Genomic DNA, 25,734 nt, shown 5'->3' with positions numbered 1-25,734 from the left:
TTATTATTAGGACAGTTATAATTTTTTCTCTGCATTTCTCCTCTAGCGTCCTAATCCAGTTGTGTGTGTATATATATATATATATATATATATATATATATATATATATGTATATATAAATGCATAAATTTAATAGCCGCCAGTTGTAATTTAAAATCAGAAATCCAAAAAGGGGGAAAAAAAAGGATACAGGATAGAGGACACGTCTAAATTACATTTTTGCTGTATTTTTAAATTGATTAATAGATCCACATTTAAGAAATAAATGCAGTTCAGACCTAATGACTTCTCTATTATTTAAAAATATATATTTAAATTTCTGAAGTAAAATTTATTTTGATTTGTTTCACTGAGTTTCACACAGGAAAACTGTAATTGACCTAATGCACGGAGCGTTCTTTAGAACTTCCTCATAAAGATAAGCCAGCTCGTAAACTTCCGCTGAAGCTCATTTTATATGAGCTATATGTTAGATGGACACTCTTGAGACTCATCTACTGCCTCGTTCTTATCAGAAACTCAGAAAAATTATTGCAACATTAAAAGGATCGGTTATTACTGTCAATGACAGCAATGACTCGTGCATATTTAGCCGATTTACTCACAATTTTTTTTAAACTGGCATTTGTCATTCTTGAAACGGTATACATGGACGTTTGGTCCTCTTAGACAAACAACACTTTTCTTTGATTGTGAATGGATTATGTAGAGAAAACGAACAAAGTATGCTCATATTACGGCACAGTACAGTTGACCGGAAATGACTTAGCTGACTTGACTAAACAAGGAAGTAATTCGTGCATATGGTCAATTGTACTGAAATTCTGCTAATAGTATTATTAACCATTTGTGTTTTTTGCATTTTCCTTTTGTTTTACAAATACAAATAGCCATTTGAGGAAGTGCGTTACTGTGATTTTACCATGGTAAAAATCTATCCTCTTTACACTGTGGCTAAAATCAGCCTTTAACTGTGATAAAATCACTGTAATGCATAGCCTCTCAAACATTCCTGCTAATAGCTTTTTCTGTGTTTGTAGGGGCAGTAACTGCTGTTCTTTCACAATTTAATTTCTCTCTCTGTCTCTGTTTGTCTTTGTGTTGTTGAAACTCTCAGGTTTACGAGCACTCCTTCACTGCGGACTACATCATTTGCAGTCTGGAAACTCCGTAAGTCGCTGAGCTCATATAACAGTCGCATTAGTTTACAAAGTCCATTTGTCATTATACAGCCGAGGAAAACATCGATGCAGCGATTTGCTGCTCACGTCACACGTCAAAGCCATTCAAGAAATGAATCTTTCCATACTGCTATCCTACGAATTCCCAGCCTGTCTGTCCCGTGATTAGCACAGAGACGTACAGCGCGTGTCACCTGTAATTTTTGGGCATGCAGCACATAGAGCCTTTGTAAACGGCGGCAGAATGAAGTATCTATATTTATGAGCTCTGTCAGACGGAACAGATGCTGACACAGCGCTGGGCTGCTGCCTGGCCGGATTTAACAGCACACTGGGATATACTATCACTGTTAGATTTCCTGCCGCAGGAATTCCCTCACGGTGCTTTATTCGCCGCTCTGTTGTGTTGGGCTGTGTAGTACACCGTGATGGAATCAATATCTGTTGGCACACGCTCCACTGCACCACATAGAGGAAGTGTGCACTGTTAGCCCTCTGAAGACATGAATGTTTGACTGATTGCCTGTCTGTCTGTCTAGGTCAGGGTGGTAAACTAGTACACTTGTCATCCAATATCCAACTAGCTGATTAGTAATGGCTTTGCTTCTCTTTTACAGGGAAACATGGATCCTGAACCCTCCAGAAGTGAGAAATGCTCATCTGCAGTATGCAGGATGGGGACCCAGAGGCCAGCAGCTGGTAAAGACAACATTTCCCACACTGTAAACAAAAAAAACTTTTTGGGTATGATGCGACAAGTTTTGCACATCTGCATTTGGCTATTATCTGCCATTCTTCTCCTCACCTCTTCACCTCTCATGCTCTGTCAGCTCAAGCCCAGGCTGTGGCTGGGCCACTCAAGGACATTCCCAGAGTTGTCTATAAACCACTCTTGCTGTGTGCTTACAGGGTCATTGTCCTATTGAAAGGGAAACCTTCTGCCCAGTCTGAGGTTTTGAATGCTCTGAACTAGGTTTTCATCAAGGCTGTCTCTATATTTTGCTGTGTTGAGCTTTTCTTCTACTCTGAAAAGCTCTGTCCCTCAGTCCCTGACACTGAAAAACAGGCCCACAGCATGAGGCTGCTACCAGCACACTTTACTTTACGGATGGTACCTCGCAGGCGATGAACAGTGCCTAATTTCCGTCATACATGATGCTTGGAATTGAGGTTCATAAGAGCAGAGAATCTTGTTTCTCACAATCTGGGAGTTCTTTAGATGCTTTGTTGCAAATTCCAAGTGGGTTTTCATGAGGAGAGGTTTGAGTTTGGACACATCACCATAAAGCCCAGATCGGTGGAGTGTTGCAGTGATGTTTGTCTTTCTCTAAGTTTTTTCCATCTGCATATATGATCCTGGAGCTCAACTAGAGAGACCATCAGCTTCTTGGTCAGCAGTCTAAGCAAGGCCCGTATCCATCAATCGCTCAGTTTGGCCAGGAGGCCAGCTCTAGGAAGAGTCCTAGTTCTTCCATTATGGATAATGGAGGCTACATGCTTCTGTGAACCTTCAATGCAGCAGATTTTTTTTTTATTCTTCCCCAGATCTGTGCCTTGATACAATTCTGTCTCTGAGCTCTGCAGACAGTTCTGTTGACCTCAGGGACAGGTTTTTGCTCTAATATGCATTTTCAGATGTTAGACCTTTTATTGAGAAGTCTGTTCCTTTACATTATACCCATACAATTGAATTTGCCACAGGTTAACTCCATTCAAAGTTTAGTAACATCTACAAGTGATATGAATGCTCCTGAGCTAAATTTTTACCGTCCTTTATGCAGTGGAATCATTTCAGTTTTTTTTTTTTTTTTAATTTCAAATAAATTTGTTACATTATGGTGTATGGAGTGCAGATTGATCTGGGGGGGAGGGGGGGTAAAAAGTAATTTAGAGCAGCTTAACATAAGGCTATAACATACCAAAACGTGAATAAAATAAAGGGGTATGAATAGTTCTGCAAGGAACTGTATTTTTAAGAAAATACATGTCCACTGCATTTATAGAACTGCGCTCAATACAACTAAAAACACTGAACACCCAGCAGCACTGAGTGAAACATTTTTCTCACTACAGTGGACACACATGCTTAGTTGATGATTGGCAGAAAAGGGTTGAAAAATAGAAGGGTTAATGCTCCAATTTCAACAAAGAATCACAATTTTCACCAACAGAATGGTGCTCAGTTAAAGGGGAAGCTTACATGACAGTAGATTACGGACTTGTGAAGCAACAAAACAAGTCGGTACACCTAGGCTATACGCAAATATTTATCTTATGCAGTGGTAATACACAAACAGCCCTGGGCAAAAAGTAAGTGTACGGCATATAAGTGCGTATGGCTTTGACTACACCACTGAGCAGTAGGGATGCCAAAAGTACGGAGTAAGTAAAAAAAAAACATAAATAGTACAAGTGCCGACTCAATTTGATGCGTGACTGACAGGAAGCTGCAGGTGACTGTTCACATGTGTATTTGCATGTGTGCTCTTTAAAGAGTGGTTACGCCTCACGGTATTCACCCGCACTTGTCAACTGTCAGATGCATTTCTTAGCTAATTTCTCGTCTTGGCAAGGTATTGCTGTAAACACACTTGGTTTGTCTTCAGTGTGTGTAAACATGCGGTATGAAAACAAATCAGATTTGTGTCAAAATATCAGATTAGTGTACTGTATAAATGCAGCCTGATAGACCTGCTATTATAGTGAGGATATTAATCAAACAATATTGATCAAAAAGAGAAATTCACTCACTGCTCTGCATGTATTTCATGTTTGACTGTTTATTTGAATAATTACTTGTTTACTTTATCAAGAAATACTTGAAGGCTTCAGGTCATTGTTTTAATTACATTTTAAAGGCTGAGAAATATAGCAAAACATTTTTTTGCTGGATTCTGGATTTTTTTAGAGTAATTAGAGAAACCATCATTTCAATCAAACAGTTACTGCCAAGTTATTAATATTTTTTTTTTTTTAAAGAGCTAAAGCACTTTAAAGCGTTGAGTTAAAAATGATCAGTGATTATTTTCCACCAGGTTTCTCACAAAAAATCAAAGAAAAGCAATATCTAGTCATTTTATTTGCGTGCATCATTTTAACAACACACAATAATGCACAGCAATATTTACCATCATATACAGTGCTACTCAAAAGTTTGGGACCAGTAAAGAAATCTATTATCAATAACACAGCAAAAACACCAATTGTGAAATACTATTACAATTTAAAATAACTGGTATCCATTTTAATACATTTTAAAATACATTATATAATTTATTCCTGTTTTTCAGCATCCAATCACCAGTGTCTCATGAGCATTCATAAATAATTTTTAATATGCTGATTGTCTTTACTGTCACTTTTTATAAAATTGATGCATCCTTGCTGAATAGATTATTTAATAAAAACTTTACTGACCCCAAACGTTTGAACAGTAGTGTATACTAAAACATTGTATAACAAATTAAAAAGACATTTTCAATGAGCCACAAATTAATCAATGAATCCAAGTTTTCATTTGATGCATTTAAACAAATTCATGTAATTGAATCTCCTAATTCTACAATCTGCAAAATAAGTAAAGATCATGAATAATGACACTTTTCTGACCAAATGGAAGCAATCATCACAGGTTTCACAGTTTATGGCCCAACTTTAGATGCTTAGAATATCGTTGTGGTATTGAAATTGATGCTGAGTACCATGAAATTGCTCTGATATTAGTATCAACTATTGAATTTTGGTATTGCGACAACCCCAGTCTGCAGCCACTTTAACCACTTTAGATCACTGAAAAGATGCAAAAAACCCAATCGTAGAAGTGAATCACATGACTCTACCTTCTCATCCTCTCTCCCTCTCTTCCTGGATATAATAAAAAACTCTTGACTGAATTTATGATTTCACATGTGGGAGAGTTCACCAGCTCGATTCATTTTAGAGACTCATCTTAGAGAGAGAGAGAGTGTGTTATAATAAATAATTAGGACATCCTGTCATTCAGGACACATCCTGTCTTGTGTCGTAAACGTGGTATTCGCATCTCGACGTGAATATCATTATACTTAGTATAAAACTCTCACCTCAGATACAAGAATATCGACTTTTTTCTAGTACAGATGAGCTGTCAGTTCATAAACCTTGAACTGAAGTCAATTCAGAATAATTCAGCTCATCATATATTCATGGGCTTCACTATTTTATTGGCCTGGCAGAAGAATATTTCAGGATTTCTTCAGTTGTGTTTGTTTTAGTTTTTCATAGTCAATGTTTTCAATGTCTGAAAGCCATTTCTCTCCATTTGACAGATAAAAATTTCATGGGGGAAACAGAAATCTATTTGAATTGCAGATGTTTATGAAGATTGCTCGCTTTTATAATACTCACACCGCATTCCTGTATTATTTTTAAGCTTACCTTGAGACTTTTACACTTCCATACAGCTCCACTTTTAAAAACAACATTAAAACTATTGTGTATTTCTAGCTGTCATTACATTCATTCATTTTCAGCCGTATGAATGAACTGTGGTTGTGTAACTTGACCTTCTCCGTATGTTGCAACTACACCATCTGGCCCTGAAGAAGCATCTTTTTTTATTGACAGCCATTAAAATTTAGCCGTGTGTCTTGGTCCTGTGCCAGCTGCAGGAGTACCATTGGCATAATTGAAAATGCTATTAGATAGATCATGTTTTTCATCTCACCTTAAAACATTAAAACGTCAAAATTGTGTCAAATTTATTTTTCAAAAGAAACAGAATAGATTCAATCCTTAAATGAAGGAATCTTGAAGCAATTTGAAGCAATCTTCTTTGTGAGTACAATGAGTAGCCTACTGCCCCCTACAAATTACCCAACATACAGCCATTCTTGTCAAAATAGCTGGCAACAAAAGTGAGTACACCCTAAGTGAACTTGCCCAAAGTGTCAATATTTTGTATTAGCACCATTGTTATCTGGCACTGCCTTAATCATCCTGGGCATGGAATTGACCAGAGCTGCACAGGTTGTTGCTGGAATCCTCTTCCACTCCTCACAGAGCTGCTGGATGTTAGACACATGGTGCTTCTCCACCTTATGCTTGAGGGTGCCCCACAGGTGCTTAATAGGATTCAGGTCTGGAGACATACTTGGCCACCCCATCACCTTCAGCAAGGCAGTTGGCATCTTGGTGGTGTGTTTGGGGTCGTTATCATGTTGAAAACCGCCATTCTGCCTAGTTTCTGGAGGAAAGGCATCATGTTCTGCTTCAGAATGTACAGTACATAACGGAATCCATGTTTCCCTCAATGAACTGCAGCTCCCCAGCAGCACTTATGCAACCCCAGACCATGATGCTGCCACCACCATGCTTGAGTGTAGGCAAGAATTTTCTTGGTACTCCTCACCAGGGCATTGCCACACATGCTGGACACCATCTGAGCCAAACAAGTTTCTCTTAGTCTTATTAGACCACAGGACATTCCAGGAATTTATGGTCTTGGACAGGTTGTCTTCAGCAAACTGTTTGTGGGCTTTCTTGTGAGCCAGCTTCAGATGAGGCTTCCTTCTGGGATGACGTATATGCAAACCAACTTGTTGCAGTGTGCAGCGTATGGTCTGAGGTGACAAGCTGAAAGCAATGCTGGCAGCACTCATGCATCTGTTTTTGAAGCCAGGTTCTGCACCTGACGCACAGAATGAGTGCTCAACTTTGTTGATCGACCCTTGTAACGCCTGTTCCAAATGGAACCCATCTTGGAAAACCTCTGTATGACCCTGACCACTGTAGTGAAACTCGGTTTCAGGGTGTTACTGAACCTCTAATAGCCTTGGCCATCTTTGTGGAGAGCAACAATTCTAATTCTCAAATCCTCAGAGATGATGGTTGAACATCCAGTGGTCAGTATGAGAGAATTGTAGTTAAAGCATCTCATTTTAACTGCTCTAATAGAAGATACACAACTTTTTACTGCTGTTATCACTTAGGGTGTACTCACTTTGTTGCCAGCTATTTTGACAATAATGGCTGTATGTTGAGTAATTTTTAGAGGACAGTAAATATACACTGCTATACAAGATGCACATTGACTACTCTAAAATATATCCAAATTTCATTTCTATAGTATTGTCCCTTGAGAAAATATACTGAAATGTGAGAGGTGTATATTTTTTTAAGAATTCTTAAAATGCTTTAAATTTTATTCCCTTATGCAGATACAAAGTTTGCTTTGTTTACTGTTCCTCAGCCATGTCTGAATAAATCAGTGTGTGTCATCCAGTGCACTGTGAAGTGGCTGTAGTGTGTTTAAGAGAGATTACAAATCAATGCTTCTCCTGAGCCAGTCCACTGTCAATAGTCTTTCTGATATGTTATCGACACACCTCACATTCAGTGCAGTACATGAGCTCCAAGTAAATAATCACATAGAAACAGCATCAAGATGGTCATGATGAAACCGGACCACAAGAGCTCTGTATTTCCCTTGATTTGATGGGGTCAGCTTGCAACAGTATATATTTTCACAAACAAAAAAATGGATTCATAACATTTAAAATTTTATAAGAGATAGACAGAGACAGCCCGACGGTGGGTTTGCAAGCTGATGGCAGTGGAATATATTCAGAAGCATTGACTGGCTGGTCCAGAGGCCAGATTTTCTGGCCACTCCAGCCATCTTCTCGGTAAATCATAAATCTCTATCTTGAAGGCATTAAAAGGTCTGCATGTTAATGATTATTGGTAATGGAAGTGAGATTACTTCATGAACTTTAAATAAAATCATTTTATTGGGGTTATAAGTATTGGAACAGCCTCTCAAATCTTAGTAATACTTTTTTTGTAGTGTATTAGCAGTTTCAACCCCAAAATGTGAAAATAAAGGTGCTTCACGATGCCATGGAAGAACCTTTTTTGTCTAAATGGTTCCATAAAGAACCTTTAACATCTGAGAAGCTTTCTGTTTCACAAAAGGTTCTTTGTGGTGAAAGACGGTTCTTCAGATTATAAAAAGGTAAGAAAGAGATGGTTCTATAAAGAAGCTTTGACTGAATGGTTCTTTTTGGAACCAAAAATGGTCCTTCTATGGCATCGCTGTGAAGAACCTTTATTTTTAAGAGTGTAATTAAAACCACTGGAAATAAACAAAATAATTAAAGGGATAGTTAACCTTAAAATGAAAGTTCAATTTCTTTCAAACAGTTGCAGGTATATGATACTACGAGTCAAAAGGTGGTAAAGGAACATTTGCTCACCACTAATATTGTAAATTCATATTTGTGTGATACATTTATTTTCAGAATCCTTTGATTAATAAAAAGTAAAAAAAAAAAAAAAAAAAAAAAAAAAGAACACCAAATTTAAATCATATTTTATATTCATATATATGTGTCTGTTTTAGACATCTAAGCAAAAGTGTATTAAAATAATTTGTGAAAGATTATTAGACACTGAAGGCTGGAGTAATGATGCAAAAAATTAAGCTTTACATCACAGGAATAAATTATAGTTATACTTTAGTTTGGAGACCAATTCTGACTATTAACTAAATATTAACTACTTTTTGCCTCAGTAAATAATAATTATAATAATAATAATAAAGCATAATTTGCTGCTTATTAATAGTTAGTATAAGGTAGTTGTTATGTTTAGGAATAAGGAAGGATTAAAGCCACAACATGCACATTTTTTTTTTTATTAAAATATCCAAAAACCACTAGAACAGTGTTTTATATTTTGCTGATTTGTGTACTTACATTATCCCAATAAATAATAAATAAAAGACTTCTTTCAAAAGCATTAAATCTTAATTATTCCAAACTTTAAAACCAGTAGTGTATATATTTATAACTTTAGGAGAATAAATTAACAGTAGTACTGGAATCATGAATTGTTTTTTTACACTTAACACTGACTAAAAGATCTAAATGTGTAATGAAGTTGGAAGCAGGAAGCACAACAAGAAAATTAGCTTTAATTACAGTATTCAACGAAGGTCAAAAGTAAATGAGAAGCAATGGGGGAAAAAAATACAATACTGCAATCACTATCCGAGAAAATAGATTTCTCAGAGGACTGCTGGGTCAGCCAAAAACCATTGGGCAATTTGCGCTTTAATTTTTACAGAGGTTGTGCAAGCAAAACACTCACGCGTTTGATTCAGACAGATTGAAATTGCAAAGTATGTCTGGAAGACAAATATACCTGACCCCTTTAGAGAAAATTAATTCTATTTAGGAAGATGTACAACAAAAAAGTTGCTTAGGTACAAACATACAGTACATATAGTGCTCAACAAATTATTAGACCACCACGACCCAATGTAAGGTTTGTGCCACAGCACTTTATTAATTGTTTTATTTAGATGCCCAGTTAAAATAAACAACAACAGATACTGTGAAAAAGTACAAAAAATAATGCCAGCAAGAATGCAAGCTGTTATCAAGGCCAAAGGAGGCTGTGTAAAATATTAAAATGGTTGGTTATTATGTGTGAATAAAGACTTTTTAGTTGTTTCAGTTTGTTATTTGCCTATAAATTCCAAAGTTTTTGACAGATTCATTTTTTTGTTTTGTTTTGTTTTCTCTATAATATTTGTGTTTTTTTTTCTCTCTTATACTGTGCTTAACAAATTTATTAGACTTGACTGGGCATCTGAATAAAAAAAATAATAAAGTGCTTTACTATTTTTCTGCCTTTCTTGTAAAACAGTAAATTAGAAAATTCATGAATAACAACAATCCTATTTTACCAATAGAAAAAACTGCTGTGACTAAAGCGCATGCATTCATAAATAGGTAACCAAGCAAGTAAGTAAATAAATAAATAAAGTTTAAAAAAGTAAAATGAGCTTTCACTCGGATCATTATTTATATTGCGACTTTTCAGCAATTTTAGTTTGGCTTAATTTGGTTAACATACAGTATATTGAATTATGAAACTTTAAGCTGAATAAATCACAATCATAGCTGCTGGCAAACATTTTTAAATTAGTTTAAAGTCTCTTGGTTTTGGTCTAATGAAGCAGCATTCTCTTCTGGAAGTTTTTTTTTTTTTTTTTTTTTTAAGTTGAAATGTCCTGTCGTCTTCCCCCAGGACTTTTTTTCTGTGATCTTAAAGTGCCCCTATTATGCCATTTTAAAGGTAGTTAATATTGTTGTAATAGTCTCTTAAAACAGGTTTACATGTATACAAGTTCAAAAAACACTTTAGTTTTCTCCAAAATTAGATTTATTTTTACCCCGTTTCTAATTGATTCGTAAACGACTCGTGTGAAGCAGTTCGAAGAATCAGTCTCTCTAAACCCCTCCTTTCAGTGAGCCCTCACTGCTGTGATTGGTCAGATGGTGCAGTCCTTTTGGATTGGTCTACCGCTTCAGCGCAAAACGAAACGCCCATTGGCATAACTGAATGACAGCTGCGGAGACCTGTTAATGCATAGATAAGATAGCCTCGATTTTACCCTATCAATTCGAGCCGGAGTCTGACGATGAAACTGTTGAAGTGTCACATCGACAAGAAACTGTTTTGCAAGCACGACCGGAGCAGGACGTTTCTCAGTGGGTGTCATATGTTAACTGTGCTTGCAATTTGCTTTTGTAAGCGAACCGGGACACATCTCTACGTTGTGAACTTCAACACTGTACAATCCATAACACTGCGTTAAGCCATCGTTTATCATTATCATTACTTAAACTAATAAGGCAGACAGACAGTCAAGCTGCATCAATCACAATTTTTAGACTACATTGCACTCACAGCTGAACAACAGAACTACAGAAACGCAAGTTAGCCGGTTACCAAGACATGTGCGGGGTTGTTACACACCATAACGTACACAAAGACGTATTTTGAACGATCGCTAGAAAATACAATTATTAATCATACTTACAGGTAGAAGTTCAGAGGAGCAAGCCGGTCCAAATAAACTGGGCACTGATCCATTTTTTAAAACCAAGCGTTTGGTGAATCTTGCGTTGTAACGTTACTCCCCAAGATTGGAAAAGCAGTCATCAGTAAAATGACGCGAACACAACACAAGATTGGAATTGGACTGCTGAGGTGTTGTTGAAAAAATTAATGTTAACCACTCATTCTTGATAGTTTCATCTTTCGGAAGGGCATATAAAACAAATTAACTCTCACAGCGCAGGATGCCTTCTTGACATGATGTAATCCACGTGAAAATGGTAGGCCTACTGTTTGTGGGCGGGCAAGTTGTTCGCGAAATTGAACGTGGGCGGACATTACGCAAATGTGTAGCTCGTGACGTGTGGCCGTTACAGAAAAAAGATTTGAATTGCTGACGACTCGTTTAGGCGAATGTGAGCCGACTCTTTTTTTTGTTAGACAAAAACTTCATTTATAGTGCACTGTCGGCGTCACAACTTTGCAGATAGTTTATGTTCACATACAGCTACATGACACACTACATGAAATATCATATTTGAAAAGGCATAATAGGGGCACTTTAAGCATAGAGAGTGTTCCTTTTCATTTTTGAGTGCAGAGGTTATTTTAAAAATAGTGCTATGGAAGTCGTTTTAATAATGAAGCCACTAGGTGTTTCTTCTGAATGTTTGAGAGATGATGTTGGATTGGATACTGACACTCACTTTTGAAAAAAAAAAAAAAAAAAAAAAATGATGGTTTGTGTAAAGGCCTGAGGTAAATGAAAAAAAAATGTCTTTTGAATCTGCATGAGCTCTCTCAGTCATCAACTGTCCTTGATGTACTAAAAAATACAGACAATAACTTAACGAACTGACAGCCTTCCAAGTCCAAAATAAATAAATATCATTGAGAGTAAAATGCAAAAATGATTTAAAAACTTTCTCATGGACATAAATCTGAAACTTGACTTGCCAAGTCAAGGTGACAGCAAGATAAATATGACTAATCTTAAAAAGCAGAAGAACTCACATTTAAAAGTCTAAATATTCACCAAATTTTGTGCTGTTTCTGTTGCAGCTGCTGCCTTTAGATCATTGATTTTAAAATAAGTAGCCTGATTTTTTTCAGTCTGACCTCAGAAGTATCAACCAAAATTGAAAATGTACTAAAAACTATGGGCTATCCAAGATGTAGAGTGTGTTTCTTCATCAGAACAGATTTTGAGAAATTTAGATCATGTGCTCACAAATGGATCCTTCACAGTGAATGGGTGCTGTCTAGTCTCAGCCTCAGATGTCATGCCCACGGAACATTGTCTAAAGGTCTGATGCATAAGGCACACTTAGACGTTCCACCTGGAAACAAAAATGCCATGGCGCCAAGCCTCCTCGCGAAAGAAGAATGCTGTCGTCTTTACAACTTGACGATGAGCGCCTATTAGGATCAACTAAACACTGGATTTTCAAAAGACATATTTTAAAGATTCTATGCTGCGAACTTTACATTTTACAATGCCACCGATATGTCAACAAAATCTGGCATCGTGATCGGTATTGAGTACTTGAACCCACATACCGATCCGATACCATTTTCTTAAACAAGACCTAGTTATGCCCGTTAGCTTTGCTTAACGCTGTGAATCAGAATTCAAAGAAATAAAAACATGCTAGCAGTATGTCTGCGCTATTTGGCAAAATTATCACAAATTAAAAAGGATTCATGCCAATATTTTCCAAAACCCCGCTTTTCTAGGGCGTTTCCAAACTTTTGGAAGACAGTTTACATCTAGGACACATATATTTGACGTATACATTTACATCTGCAAGACGTAGTTTGCTCATCTGCAATACGTCTATTTGACGTATCCTATCGGATGTCAAATAGACGTCTATTAGATGTCTTTAAGATGTTTTTGATTTAGAATGTATGTAAAACTGACATCTTACAGACATCCGCCAGACTTTTGTTCAAAGCAGATGCTTTCCAGATCATGAGATCTTTAACAGACATCTTGCAGGCGTAAATGTGCTATCTGGGCGGCCAGTAAAATGGCAACAAGTCTCATATGTAGAGCCCTATGATTTCCAAGATGCAGAAAACGCGGACGGAAATGCAGAATCCAGTCATAAATACAGAATTTACGGTTTAATGTCACGGAATTTGTCAAAGTTTGGATGAATTAAAAGTAGGTAATTACACTTACATCAATTAGTCAATTAGTCCATCATGATATGGACTAATATTTCTAAATATTAAGTCACAAAACAACTATTCAAATTTCAATGAATGGTGCAGACGTGCGGTTTTGTTTACACTTGTGGTAATATTACAGGGCTCCAGACTGCGAATATTTTTTTTCTCGCGCGACCACCGTGTTGTTCAACTCATAAGCGCTGCCATTTCTGTTGCATATGAAAAACATCAAACGGTAAGCGAAAGTGAAACTAAAGCACACTTTATTTGGGAGCCAAAGTTGATTTTGCGATACTGTTAATGCTGCGAGAATCAGTGAGAAGTGTTTAAATTCACCGCACAAATAATAAGGTTTCTGCAAGATCTAGTAAGAATCTTTCAAATTCAATTCATATAGTAGTATCTACAGCAGGGGTGCCCAACCCTGTTCCTGGAGATCTACTATCCTACAAAGTTCAGCTCCAACCCTGAAGAATCACACCTGAACCAGCTAATTAACCTCTTAAGTAGCACTTGATAATTACAGACAGCTGTATTGGGGCAGCGCTGGAACAAAAATCTGCAGGTAGGTAGATCTCCAGGAGCAGGGTTGAGCAGCCCTGATCTACAGCTTCTATATATACAGATACACACCCAGGTATCGGTTTAGTACACAGTATCGGCCGATACCCTAAGCCCAGGTATCGCAATCGTATCGGGAAGGGAAAAAGGGTATCAAAACATCTCTATCCACAAGTAATCCATATAACTAAAGTATATCAGTTAATGTCTTCTATGCAAAAGCTACATGTTTGTAATAACAAACTCATCATTAAGGTGTTTTTAAACTTCAGACAAGCCCAATATCTATAGTATTGCTTTTGCAGGTGAAAAAGTTGGCACAACTGATTCAGGAGAGAAATATGCCACGATCTAATACTGTTTATAAGCGAAAACAGTCTAAAACATTTCTTAACCAATAAATTAGTGGATTTTGATGTGAGAGGACAACAGGTGGTTGACTTTTTCACTGGATGTGAAGCATTGTTATGGATTATTGACTTTTGACATTTTGGACAGAGGTATCAGTTTAAAGTTGATGATGGATTAAGGGTCAGAGAGAGGGTGAAAACTGAAACAACTCACTAATGTTATAAATGGATCTCAGGGTGAAAAAATGTAATAATAAAAACTGTATAATATGACCCCTTTAAAATTCTCCATGCACACTGTAAATGTCATGACCAGAAAAGCCCTCCTGGCCTATCCATCAAATGTTAATTGCAGTGTGTTTTGTATTTTTGTCCATTTCTCTAGATTTTTATATTTGAGAATAACATCTACTATCGTGCCACCGTGGAGAACAGATCCATCCGTCTTGTTTCCACTGGGAAGGAGGGTGTGATATTCAACGGCCTGAGCGACTGGCTCTATGAAGGTATGAAAGATTTGTATAAAAACATGGATATTTGTTTTTATGCCTTGCAAAGCTACATGAGGTTCAGAAAAATCTTTATTATTGAGACCTGAGAACTAAGTATGCATGTTTAAAGAGTATGTACTGTTATCTTCATGGAACAAGTTGCATCTTATGTACAAGAGGTGATGGTGATAGGTATTGTCAAAGAGGCAGATTTGGTGGGGATAGATTCTGTGCATTGTCAAAGAATCAAAGAAAGAAAAAATCAATATCCCAGCATCTCCCAGAATGCATCACTGCCTTTGACAAGACTCAGTGGTTGTGGATTTTCACCTAGTATCGCTGTGAGTTTCCCATTTAAACTTTAATCTGGACTCATATTGCGGAGACTGACCCTTGCCATGAGTTTATGAGGCGCCGAAGGTCTTGAAATTGACACTTATTATTTATTGAAGGGGATGAATGTATTAAAGAGAGCAGAGACTCATCCTGACCTATTTCTAATGCTCCTGATCTCAGTCTCTCTGCTTCAGTTTTCATTATGTATGATTTATCTTTCTATTAGTCATACACAGTATTTGCATTCTTTGTATGTACATATCAATTGGGATAATTCCTGCTTAGTGATTATGAAGCTTTTGTAAATCCAGCCAATAATCACAGACCTGTATTTGAATTCTATATCATTTGCTTGGAAACTCTAAACTGAGTGTGGACTCCATCATGCTGATATCATTCTTTGACATTTTGAACATATTTACATTTATACATACAGTACAGACCAAAAGTTTGGACACACCTTCTCATTCAGGTGTGTCCAAACTTTTGGTCTGTACTGTAGATATGAATTCAACTGAAAAGACTTGTGAAAAAATATCTTTCAGGTGGTCAAATAGCAAATAGCAAATAGTGGAGCTCTGCAGCCACCTACTGGTAAAAGTTTTTTTTTTACTTTTAAAACTGGATTTTCCAAAAGATGGGCAAAAATCTTACACTAAGCCATGTGAAATTATCCATGTTATCCCCATGAATTAAAGTTAAAAATGTGGGTCTTTTATAAAGTGAATTTTACATAAAAAAGCAGTTTTTGTATAAAAACCCATTTAAAAAATATTTATTTATTAATTTATATATATTTAAAAAATATCACTAACCCACTAAAAACTGCACAAATGTAGAGTAAAAACTTTAATAAACAGAAAAATATACAGTACAGACCAAAAGTTTGCACACACACACACACACACACACACACACACATATATATACTCCATATATAGTTCTCTGTTTAGCAACGGACGCAACCCGGAAAAACTTTCAGCATTGATTTTTGCCAATAACCAATAGTTCCACCAATCAACTTTTATTATTATAGCTTCTCATAGCTTCTTAACATTAAGGTTGAATCACCGATGTTACATGGACTACTTTAACAACATCCTTACTACCTTTCTGGGCCTTGAATGGGCCTCAAAAAGTCGTAATTTGTGTTCAACGTATTTGGGTGAACTATCCCTTTAATGCATAATGTAATAGAGCAGTATCGCAGAAATCTCAGAGTGAGACAGAACAATGTCCTGCCAAATGAAGAAAAAATAAAAAAGCACTCTACACTTCCGGGGCTGTAATACAGAAAGTTTCTATCTTCATTCTGGACTAAAGATTTGAATCAGTAAAATTACCATGGTTATTAAAAAGATAGGACAGAAGTTAGAATATTTCTGTAATACAACCCAGGACTTCAACATCCCAGAATTCTTTTCCCAGTCCATGCTGCTCACATTATGATCCAATCTGTTGGTTAAAGTTTACATGTGCCCCATGGAAGCCTTTCTGAACTGTCCTTGACTTTCTGTCCATGGGTTTAAAGGTCAGTCATTGTTCATGTGAATGGCTCACAGCCGTCGAGTTCACCCGCAGATCCTCTGAATGATTAATGAATCGTCAAGCTTTGTGCTGTCTGAGGCTTGAATACAAATCCAGAGTCTGTTCTGTGTTTCGAGGAGAACAGGTGGCCATGCATTCATTGACGATGGAGTTTATGCCTGCTGGACCCTTCTGGATATGAAGTTCCCTAATGTGCTTAGGAAAAGGTTAATGTATGTTAATTCAGATTACCCATGCCAACCAAAAAAGGCTAAAACAACCAATATCCATCATTACAAGAGCAGTTTACTTCCTCCAGCTGTATGGAGTTGCATTAAAGTCGAACGATCCACAGTGTTCATTTACTTAATGTGATTTGAAAGTGGCTGAAAGTTATTATGAGGAAAGTGTTCTAATCAACTTCACCCCACATTCTCCTCTCTGTAATTTGGAGATCAAGAATGTAGATCGTTGCATTGTTGTGCGTATGCTTTCTTAGAGTAGTTCATCACTTTGCCGAGAGGATATTAATTACCTCAATCAGTCTGCATAATCAATGCTGAGTTTTAATTACCCCTGGATAATCAGTGAACCGCATGTAGTTCTTGCTGTGGCAGACCACGTCTGCTCTAATGAAGATCATGAAATGAACCCTGCAAGAAGCTCACAGTAAGGCGCACTTTTTGCAGCCTTGCTGTGTTTGTTTCTGTGTGTTTGCAAGATTGTAGGACATACCGTTTGCTCTTTTATGATTCAGAAAGGTGCTCACAATTGTTGCTGTCCTTTTTGCCCAACCTGCAGCAGTGCAGACTTCATAGCAAAAAAAAAAAAAACTTTTTTTTGGAGCCTATTTAATTATTTTATTTGTCTGAGACACTCTGTTAAGGCTAGTTTTCAAGAATCCAGTGATGAGGCTGGTGGAGCTTTATATGTAAATGCATTTTAAAATTAAGAGATTAGTAAATTAAATGCAAAATAATATGATTTGCTCTGGTATTTTTAAAGCAATTGTAAAGTTTGAAAGGTTGGATTTCTTACTTTTTACAGCTAATACAGTACATGGCATGGTTGCTAAAAACCATTTGATTATGACAAAACATAAGTGTTTGGATGATTTACAGTTGAGGTCAGATGTTTAGATACACATTGCAGAATCTGCAAAATGTTAATTATTTTACCAAACTTAGAAGGATCATACAACATGCATGTTATTTTTTATTTAGTACAGACCCGAATAAGATATTTCACATAAAATATGTTTACATAGTCCACATTAGAAAATAATAGTTGAATTTACAAAAATGACCCCATTCAAAAGTTTACATACACTTGATTCTTGTGTTGCTACCTGAATGGTCAATAGCTGTGTTTTTTCAGCATTTTTGTGTATTTGAACCCTTTCCATCAATGACTGTATTTTTGTATTTTGAGATCCATCTATATACACTGAGGACGACTGAGGGACTCACATGCAACTATTACAGAAGGTTCAAACACTCACTGGTGCTTCGGAAGAAAAATAATGCATTAAGATGTGTACATTTTCCTTATTTTGTCTAAATATATATATATATATATTTTTTTTTTTTTTTTTTTTAGTACTGTCGTTCAGAAGCGACAGAAGATACTTACATGTTTCCCAGAATACAAAATAAGTTACTTTTACTCTAATCTTTAAATTCAAAAGGTTTTCACCCCCTGGTTCTTAATGCATTGTGTTTCCTTCTGAAGCATCAGTGAGCATTTAAACCTTCTGTAATAGTTGCATATGAGTCCCTCAGTTGTCCCCAGTGTGAAAAGATGGATCTCAAAATCTTACAGACATTGTTGGAAAGGGTTCAACTACACAAAAATGCTGGAAAACCAAAGAATATATGAGACCTGAAGGATTTTTCTGAAGAACAGCAGGCAGCTTAACTGTTCAGGACAAACGAGGAATTCATGAACAACTATCACTAAACAAACAAACAAAAAACACAGTATTTAGAATCATACTCTATGTAAACTTTTGAACAGGGTAATTTTTATAAATTCAACATTTTTTTTTTCTCTTGTGGACTATATGTAAACATATTTTATGTGAAATATTTTATTCAGGTCAGTACTAAATTAAAAATAACATGAATTTTCTATGATCTCTCTTATTTTGGCAAAATAATTAACATCAGAACAGTTTCTTCATCAGAACAGATTTGAAGAAATTTAGCATTATATCACTTGCTAAAAAAATGGATCATCTGCAGTGAATGGGTGCCGACAGAATGAGAGTCCAAACTGCTGATAAAAACATCACAATAATCTGCAAGTAATCCACATGACTTCAGTCTATTAATTAATGTCTTGTGAAGCGAAAAAGCTGTGTGTTTCTAAGAAACGTTTAATGTATCATTAAAGAGTTTTATGTTATATAAACCATTGTTTCTGCCTATAATGTATAATAATGCTTTCTCCAGTGAAGAAGTCCACCTCCTGTTGTCCTCTCACATTAAAATCCACCAACATATTAGTTTTGGACTGTTTTCACTTGTAAACGGTGCTTGATCTGTCCATATTTCTCTCCTGATTCAGGCAGAACAACTTTTTCACTGGAGAAAGAAACAGATAGAGGAATTATAGTGTAGCCAGCGGTAACAACATGTTAAGTTAAAAACATCTTAATAATGTATTTGTTTCATACAAACACTTATCTTTTCACTTCACAAGATGATATTGATAGACTGGGGTTGTGTGGATTACTTGTGGATTGTTGTGATGCTTTATCAGCTATTTGAACTCTCATTCTGATGGCACCCATTCACTGCAGAGGGTCCATTGGTGAGCAAGTGATGTAATGTTAAATTTCTCCAAATCTGTTCTGATGAAGAAACAAACTCATCTACATCTGGCATAGCCTGGGGGTGAGTACATCTTCAGCAAATTTTAATTTTTGGGTGAACTCTTCCTTTAAGCACTAAATCTGGCAGAACGCTCCAGACAGATTTTGAAACGTTTATGACAGACCTCCCTACACCTCACAGCGGTATGCTGCCGCCCAGCATTTTTAGCCTTTCGTATGCATTCAATTCTGCAGTTTCCAATGTTTCAACACTCTCACCACTTGCTTTGCACCTACTGTCAATCCCAAAATCCCTTGTACAAGCCTGCCATTCAGCTCCCATAGAGAATTAACTGAAAATGATGCTCATCTGCGCCAGTGAACATGTATGTAAAGAAAGCCAAACTTTCTGGCCACAGCGATGTTCTCTGTACTCAGTTTGTTGCCGATGGCTGTCTACATATGACCTTATGTTTTGGTTGGAATAGTTATGCATATAGCTGAAATTAAGTGATTTTTTATTAAAGTTTAATTCACTAATATCATCTCTCTTTTGTCATCTGACTTGCATCCCGTTATTCAGTAATCTCAGAGGCTGGTTTTGAGAACACACATGATATGCGGACAGCTTCTTGTTTTTCTGATAACTAGATATCATTAATCTAATTAAAGCGTGTGTGCGGTTTGTGTGCAGTCATAACCTGAAGTATCATTACAGCTTTTAGACTGCAATCTCTTACTAAGGCTCTCTACTGCCCCCTGCTGAATTGAGTGACTGAACTGACCTACATTGGTTACAAAGAGAAAGGAAACTATTTTCTGTTTCCATGAATGTCATGTTTTTTTCTTTCAGTGTTCTTTTTGTCCTACAGGAGATATTGACGATCCTCATATTCCTCGTCAGTAGTATTACAGCACAACAGTTTTTAACATTAATGATAAGAAATGTTTATTAAGGAGCAATTAATTATATTTAAATCATATAATATTTATATTGTAGAATTATATAAAATATAGAATTATATAATATTTAATATCAAATATATTAAACAAGTATATTAAAATGATTTCTGTTTTGAACAAACAATGTTAGTTTTTGATCAAATAAATGCAGATTTAATGAATATAACATGCTTCTTAAAATAATAATAATAATTAATTAATTAATTAAAATGCATGTTATTTTTGTATTTAGTACTGACCTGAATAAGATATTTCACATAAAAGACGTTTTCATAGAGTCCACATGAGAAAATAATAGTTGTATATAAAATAATTATGTTGTTACCTGAATGATCCACAGCTTTTTGATTGTTTGTTTGTTTTTATTTATTTATATGTAATATATTTATTTATAAAAAATTTGTTTGTCCTAAATGGTTAAACTGCCCCCTGTTCTTTAGAAAAATCCTTCAGGTCCTTCAGATTCTTTGATTTTTCAGCATTTTTGTGTATTTTGTGAACCCTTTCCAACAATGGCTATTGAAGATCAGGGTAAATGTAACTTATTTTGTCTTCTGGGGAGCATGTATCATCTGTAGCTTCTGATAGGCAGTGCTAAATGAAAAAGAAAATATGACAGTTAAGCAAAATAAGGAAAATATACACATCCTTATTCCATTCGAAAGTTTACACCCCCAGCTCTTAATGCAATGTTTTTCCTTCTGAAGCATCAGTGAGCGTTTGCACCTTCTGCATTAGTTGCATTAGAGTCCCTCGGTTGTCTTCATTGAAAAAAGATGGATCTAAAAATCATACAGTCATTGTTGGAAAGGGTTCAAAAACACAAAAATGCGGAAAAACCAAAGAATCTGGGACCTGAAGCACTTTTCTAAAAACACAGTATTAAGAAGTGTATGTAAACTTTTGAACTGGGTCATTTTTATAAATTCAACTATTATTTTCTCTTGTGGACTATTATGTAAACATATTTTATTGAAATATCTTATTCACGTCAGTACTGAACAAAAAATAACATGCATTTGGTATGATCCCTCTATTTTGATAAAATAATTAACAATTTGCAGATTCTTCAAGGTGTATGTAAACTTTTGACTTCAACTGTATATATAAAAATGGCTTGTTATTGGAAAATGTAGCAAACGTAGTAGCACTGCAACTTTGATTTAGTCACTTCTCTCACTGCTGCAAACAGACCTCTTAGAGAAAAGCACTGTCTAAGTGTGTTGCAGAGTGTAAAACAATCCTTTAGATTAGCTGCTAATGAGGCCTATGTGCTTTACACACTTCTGTATCACATGACAGCATAATCACATGTTTTAGCAGTCCACAAAAAAAATGACTAGCCCTTTTTCAACACCCTCCAATTTGCAGCTGGGAGATATACTCTACTCATATTCCGCACACCTCCCAAAAGGAGTGTTAATTAATGCTGTTCTTGAGCTAAAATTGAACCGTGTGCTCTCATGAGTTTGGTGCTGTAGGGATGGTCAGGGCGGTCGACTAGTCGTCTGGTTCACATTGCCTGTGTAATTTCTCCTGCGTGACTGCAACAGCAGGAGTGCTTTGAGTTTTCACACTGGCAGCGTTTCTGAAGTGTGACACAGCTGGAGCTGTGGAAAAAAATAATAACGACATTGATTATTTCCTTTGATAACGGCCATACATTATAGAATGGTCTTTATGAAATCTTCATGAGGAGGAGCGCCACATTTAGACTGAAATGGTCATTCATTAATACAAGGAACAGAAGCTAAAGCTCACAGTGCATAAAAAATTCATTTGAATTCAGTCAGGATTACTAAACAAAACATGTTTAGATGACTGTTACTGCATCCTTAATGTGCAACAAGCCTCAAATCAATTTTTCTAAAAAAAAAGAAAGAAAAAAAAACTAACATTTTTGATTAAATATTAAAATATATATAAAAAATGTAATATTACATTATTACTTAAAATAAGATTCAGTGAAATTATAAATGTTGCCTTGACAGCTATGTAAAATAAAATACGTTGAAATAGCAAATTACCCAAACTAAAATAAAAATTTATTTATTTATTCAAAGCTAAATGTAAAGAAAAATTACAACTAATACATAACAATATTATTTAATACTAGCAAAATAACTTAAACTAAAATTAAATTGAAGAAATACAAATCCAAACCAAAACTGCTTCCCTAACATGCAGTAGTGTTTGTAATGACAAATGGCTTTAGTTGAGTGCTTGTGTTCGCGTGCGCTAGTGAAGCTGATCAGACCTCCACAGGCCTTCACCCTCATTGAATTATCTTCTCAATGAACTCCAGCTAATTAAGTTGCTAATGGTTTGTTAGAAGCCTGTTATTACCCTGATGAATCCAATGAAGGTGATGAACAACGCTAAAGTCATGTTTGTTAGGGCTCTTTTGAATTTAAATGAGAATCTTAGAAATGTACTGCTTACAGACATACAGTAGAGAGACGTGTGCTGACGTGCAGAACGTGAACAGTGGACTTGTTTGATTGATCTCTTACTGGTGCAGTATGATCAATGTAAAGCAGAAATCAGCAGACTCTAAAGAGGACATGTTGTAACACATATGTACTCTATTTGTTGATTGTCTGAGTGTATTTAGGCAACCAAATGTGAGATCGTACAACTAAAGTGTGTGTCCAGGGCTACATTGGGTGCAGTGCGTCCTGTGGGTCACCTTTATGGGATTGTCTGGGTCCTGTCACATCAGGCATTGGGCTTTTCATCTGCCTCTGTGTGTGTGTGTGTGTGTGTGTGTGTGTGTGTGTGTGTGTGTGTGTGTGTGTGTGTGTGTGTGTGTGTGTGTGTGTGTGTGTGTGTGTGTGTGTGTGTGTGGCAACAACAGGCAAGCAGTATAAAATTCACCACACAACAAATTCTTACTCAAATGTATAGAAGCCTGTTTCCGCCCCTAAACTAAAAAAATCCAAGATGTAAGTGACTTTGTTTCTTCAGTAGAACACAAATGTTCTAGACAAAGATTTTTAACTCAAACCGTTGCAGTCTGTCAGTCATATAATGGCAGTCAGTGGGCACCAAATCTCTGACAGTAAAAAAAACATACACAGACAAAACCAAATTAAACCCTGCGGCTTGTGATGATGCATTGAGATGTTAAAACAAAACGATCGGTCTGTGCAAGAAACTGAACAGTATTTGTATTATTATTTACCTCTGATCCACCACAACATTCAACTGTATTGAGTGCATTTACAACAGCCGGCGCTTTAATTTGGTTTTGTCTGTGTATGCTTTTTTTACTGTCAAAGATTTGGTTCCCATTGACTGCGATTATATGACTGACAGACTGCAACGGTTTGAGTTGAAAAATCTTTGTTTGTGTTTTACTGAAAAAACAAAGTCACCTACATCTTGGACGCCCTGGGGATGAGCAAATAAACATAAAATTTTCGTTTTTTGGGTGAACCATACCTTTAACATCTTGAAATTCTGATATTAGTAAATTTTTTATAACACAATTATGACTTTATAGTTTATTTCTTCTTTCTTTTATTTCGTATTTTTATATCTCACAATTTTGAAATATAAGATTACAATTAACTCAGCAGTTTGGTAATTAAGTAAATAAAGTAAAAACTGTATTTTATAAACCTGGAAATCTGAGAAAGAAAGCTGGAATTATGAGATTTAAACTTGAAATTTAAAAAAAGTAGTCAGAATTGCAAAATGTTAACTCAAAATTACAAGATATAAACTTTAATAATTGTGAGAAATAAAGTCTGAACTGTTCTTAACTCACAATTCTAAGAAAATCCAAATTGCAAGATGTAAACTTGCAAGTTTTAGTAAAATAGTCAGAATTACTAGAAGTTAACTCCTAAGGCCTTGTCACTAATACTCTCTGGTTTGGCTTTCCTTCCACACTGAGATGCCGTTTTTGTCAAGGAAAACTGAGCTTTCTGAAAATGCTCTTCAAAGTGGATAAGTTTGTAGTGTGGACTCTTTTGAAAATGGAGGCTTTTGAAAATGGATGCATGTTTAGTTATCTGTGTTTATACCGTTTTGTGCTATTCACTTTCACACTGTAGCTACAAATAGGTTGCTTTGTATACTCTTCACATCAAAGTCCCACAAAGATGACAGAAAATTTACTTGCGATTGCTGTTTATGGCAAAACATGAGGGCAGTTGCATTTTAAAAGAAACATATAACAGTGAGTCAGTGCAACCAGGACACGTCAGTGAATGTTGAGGTATTTTCCTAATGAAAATAATCCTGCCAGAAGAATTGCATGAAAATGTATAATGTCTGTTCCGTCTGTACCATCTTGCATTTATAAGGCTTTACGAATGTGCAGTAAAGCAAATTTAACGCTTTTCGTTGTTTCATTGTGTATGAGAAACTTTTGAAAAACGCTAGAGTGGAGGGAGAGTGTTTTAAAATGAAAACACTATTTTCAGATGTATCCAGAATAATGACGTAGCGCACTTTTGAAAACTTATGTTAATCTTGAGTACCTATAGAGTAGTACTACATCCTTCATATCAAGTCTTTAGTTTTATCATATTTACAAAAGAAAGATACAGCTTTACGATTCTCTCCGAAAACAGCCGAGCTCCTGGAGGCACGCCGTGGACGGAGCTAAAGATTGATGAGAACTTGCGCGCTGATTGCCAACAAAACACAGACATTTGATGCTGTTTCACGTACCATCTGCAGTTCTGAATCATGACCTGGTATCTTTTATAGCTGGGACCGCTCCGTCTTTCAGTATCAAACGATGTGCAAATCCAGCATCAAACTGGGCCTTGTTTATAAAACATTCGTCAGCAAACACATATGCAAAACTCAGTTTTTGCCCCAAAAAAGAAACCGCATCATCCACTGTTCACGTAGCACTGGGTTCTTCAGGAAGCTGAGCAAGGTTATCTTTGCCTTACTACCAAAACCACACTTCCTTAAAGACATTCTTCCTGAGTGAGTTCCATGCAGCAGTGCAGCCGAATAATGCACATTGATGGGTGCACTCTTGCTCTTCCTCTCGTTTTGGTCGATGTGTGCGTGGGCGCGCTCTTTCGGGAGAAATGCCCATACAAGGAGTTCCACCCTTCAGGATGTCATGAAGAGCCAGGATCGAAAAAAAAAACTTTCTGAAACTTGTAAGAAACCTTTGGCCAGAATCCATGAGAATTAACAGTGTAAATAACTTAACATGCATGAAACAGCATTGGACCCCCGCCCCCCTCTTTTAAAATGAAAACACCATTTTCAGATGTATCCAGATTAATGACATAGCGTAAGATCAAAAAAGCCAGAATAGTGTGATATAAAGTAAAATATATATATATATATATATATATATATATATATATATATATATATATATATATATATATATATATATATAATATATATATATATATATCAGTTTTGAGCATAAAAGTCAGAATTTCAGAAATTGTAAAAATATC

The 25,734-nt window shown here is 36.0% G+C and overlaps 1 protein-coding gene across 1 annotated transcript in view; it reads left to right on the top strand.

The window, feature by feature from the left end:
• Positions 1 to 25,734, top strand: part of LOC141300003 (A-type potassium channel modulatory protein DPP6-like) — a 69,727-nt gene that overhangs the window by 971 nt on the left and 43,022 nt on the right. Inside the window, exons 3-6 of the mRNA XM_073830304.1 lie at positions 1,041 to 1,045; positions 1,118 to 1,170; positions 1,799 to 1,880; positions 14,544 to 14,664. Coding sequence (XP_073686405.1) covers positions 1,041 to 1,045; positions 1,118 to 1,170; positions 1,799 to 1,880; positions 14,544 to 14,664 — 261 coding nt within the window. The remainder of the gene's footprint in view (positions 1 to 1,040; positions 1,046 to 1,117; positions 1,171 to 1,798; positions 1,881 to 14,543; positions 14,665 to 25,734) is intronic.

The sequence above is a fragment of the Garra rufa genome, chromosome 24 (genome assembly GCF_049309525.1).
Source record: "Garra rufa chromosome 24, GarRuf1.0, whole genome shotgun sequence".
Classification (NCBI taxonomy): Eukaryota; Metazoa; Chordata; class Actinopteri; order Cypriniformes; family Cyprinidae; genus Garra; species Garra rufa.
This window is presented reverse-complemented; position numbering and strand designations above follow the sequence as displayed.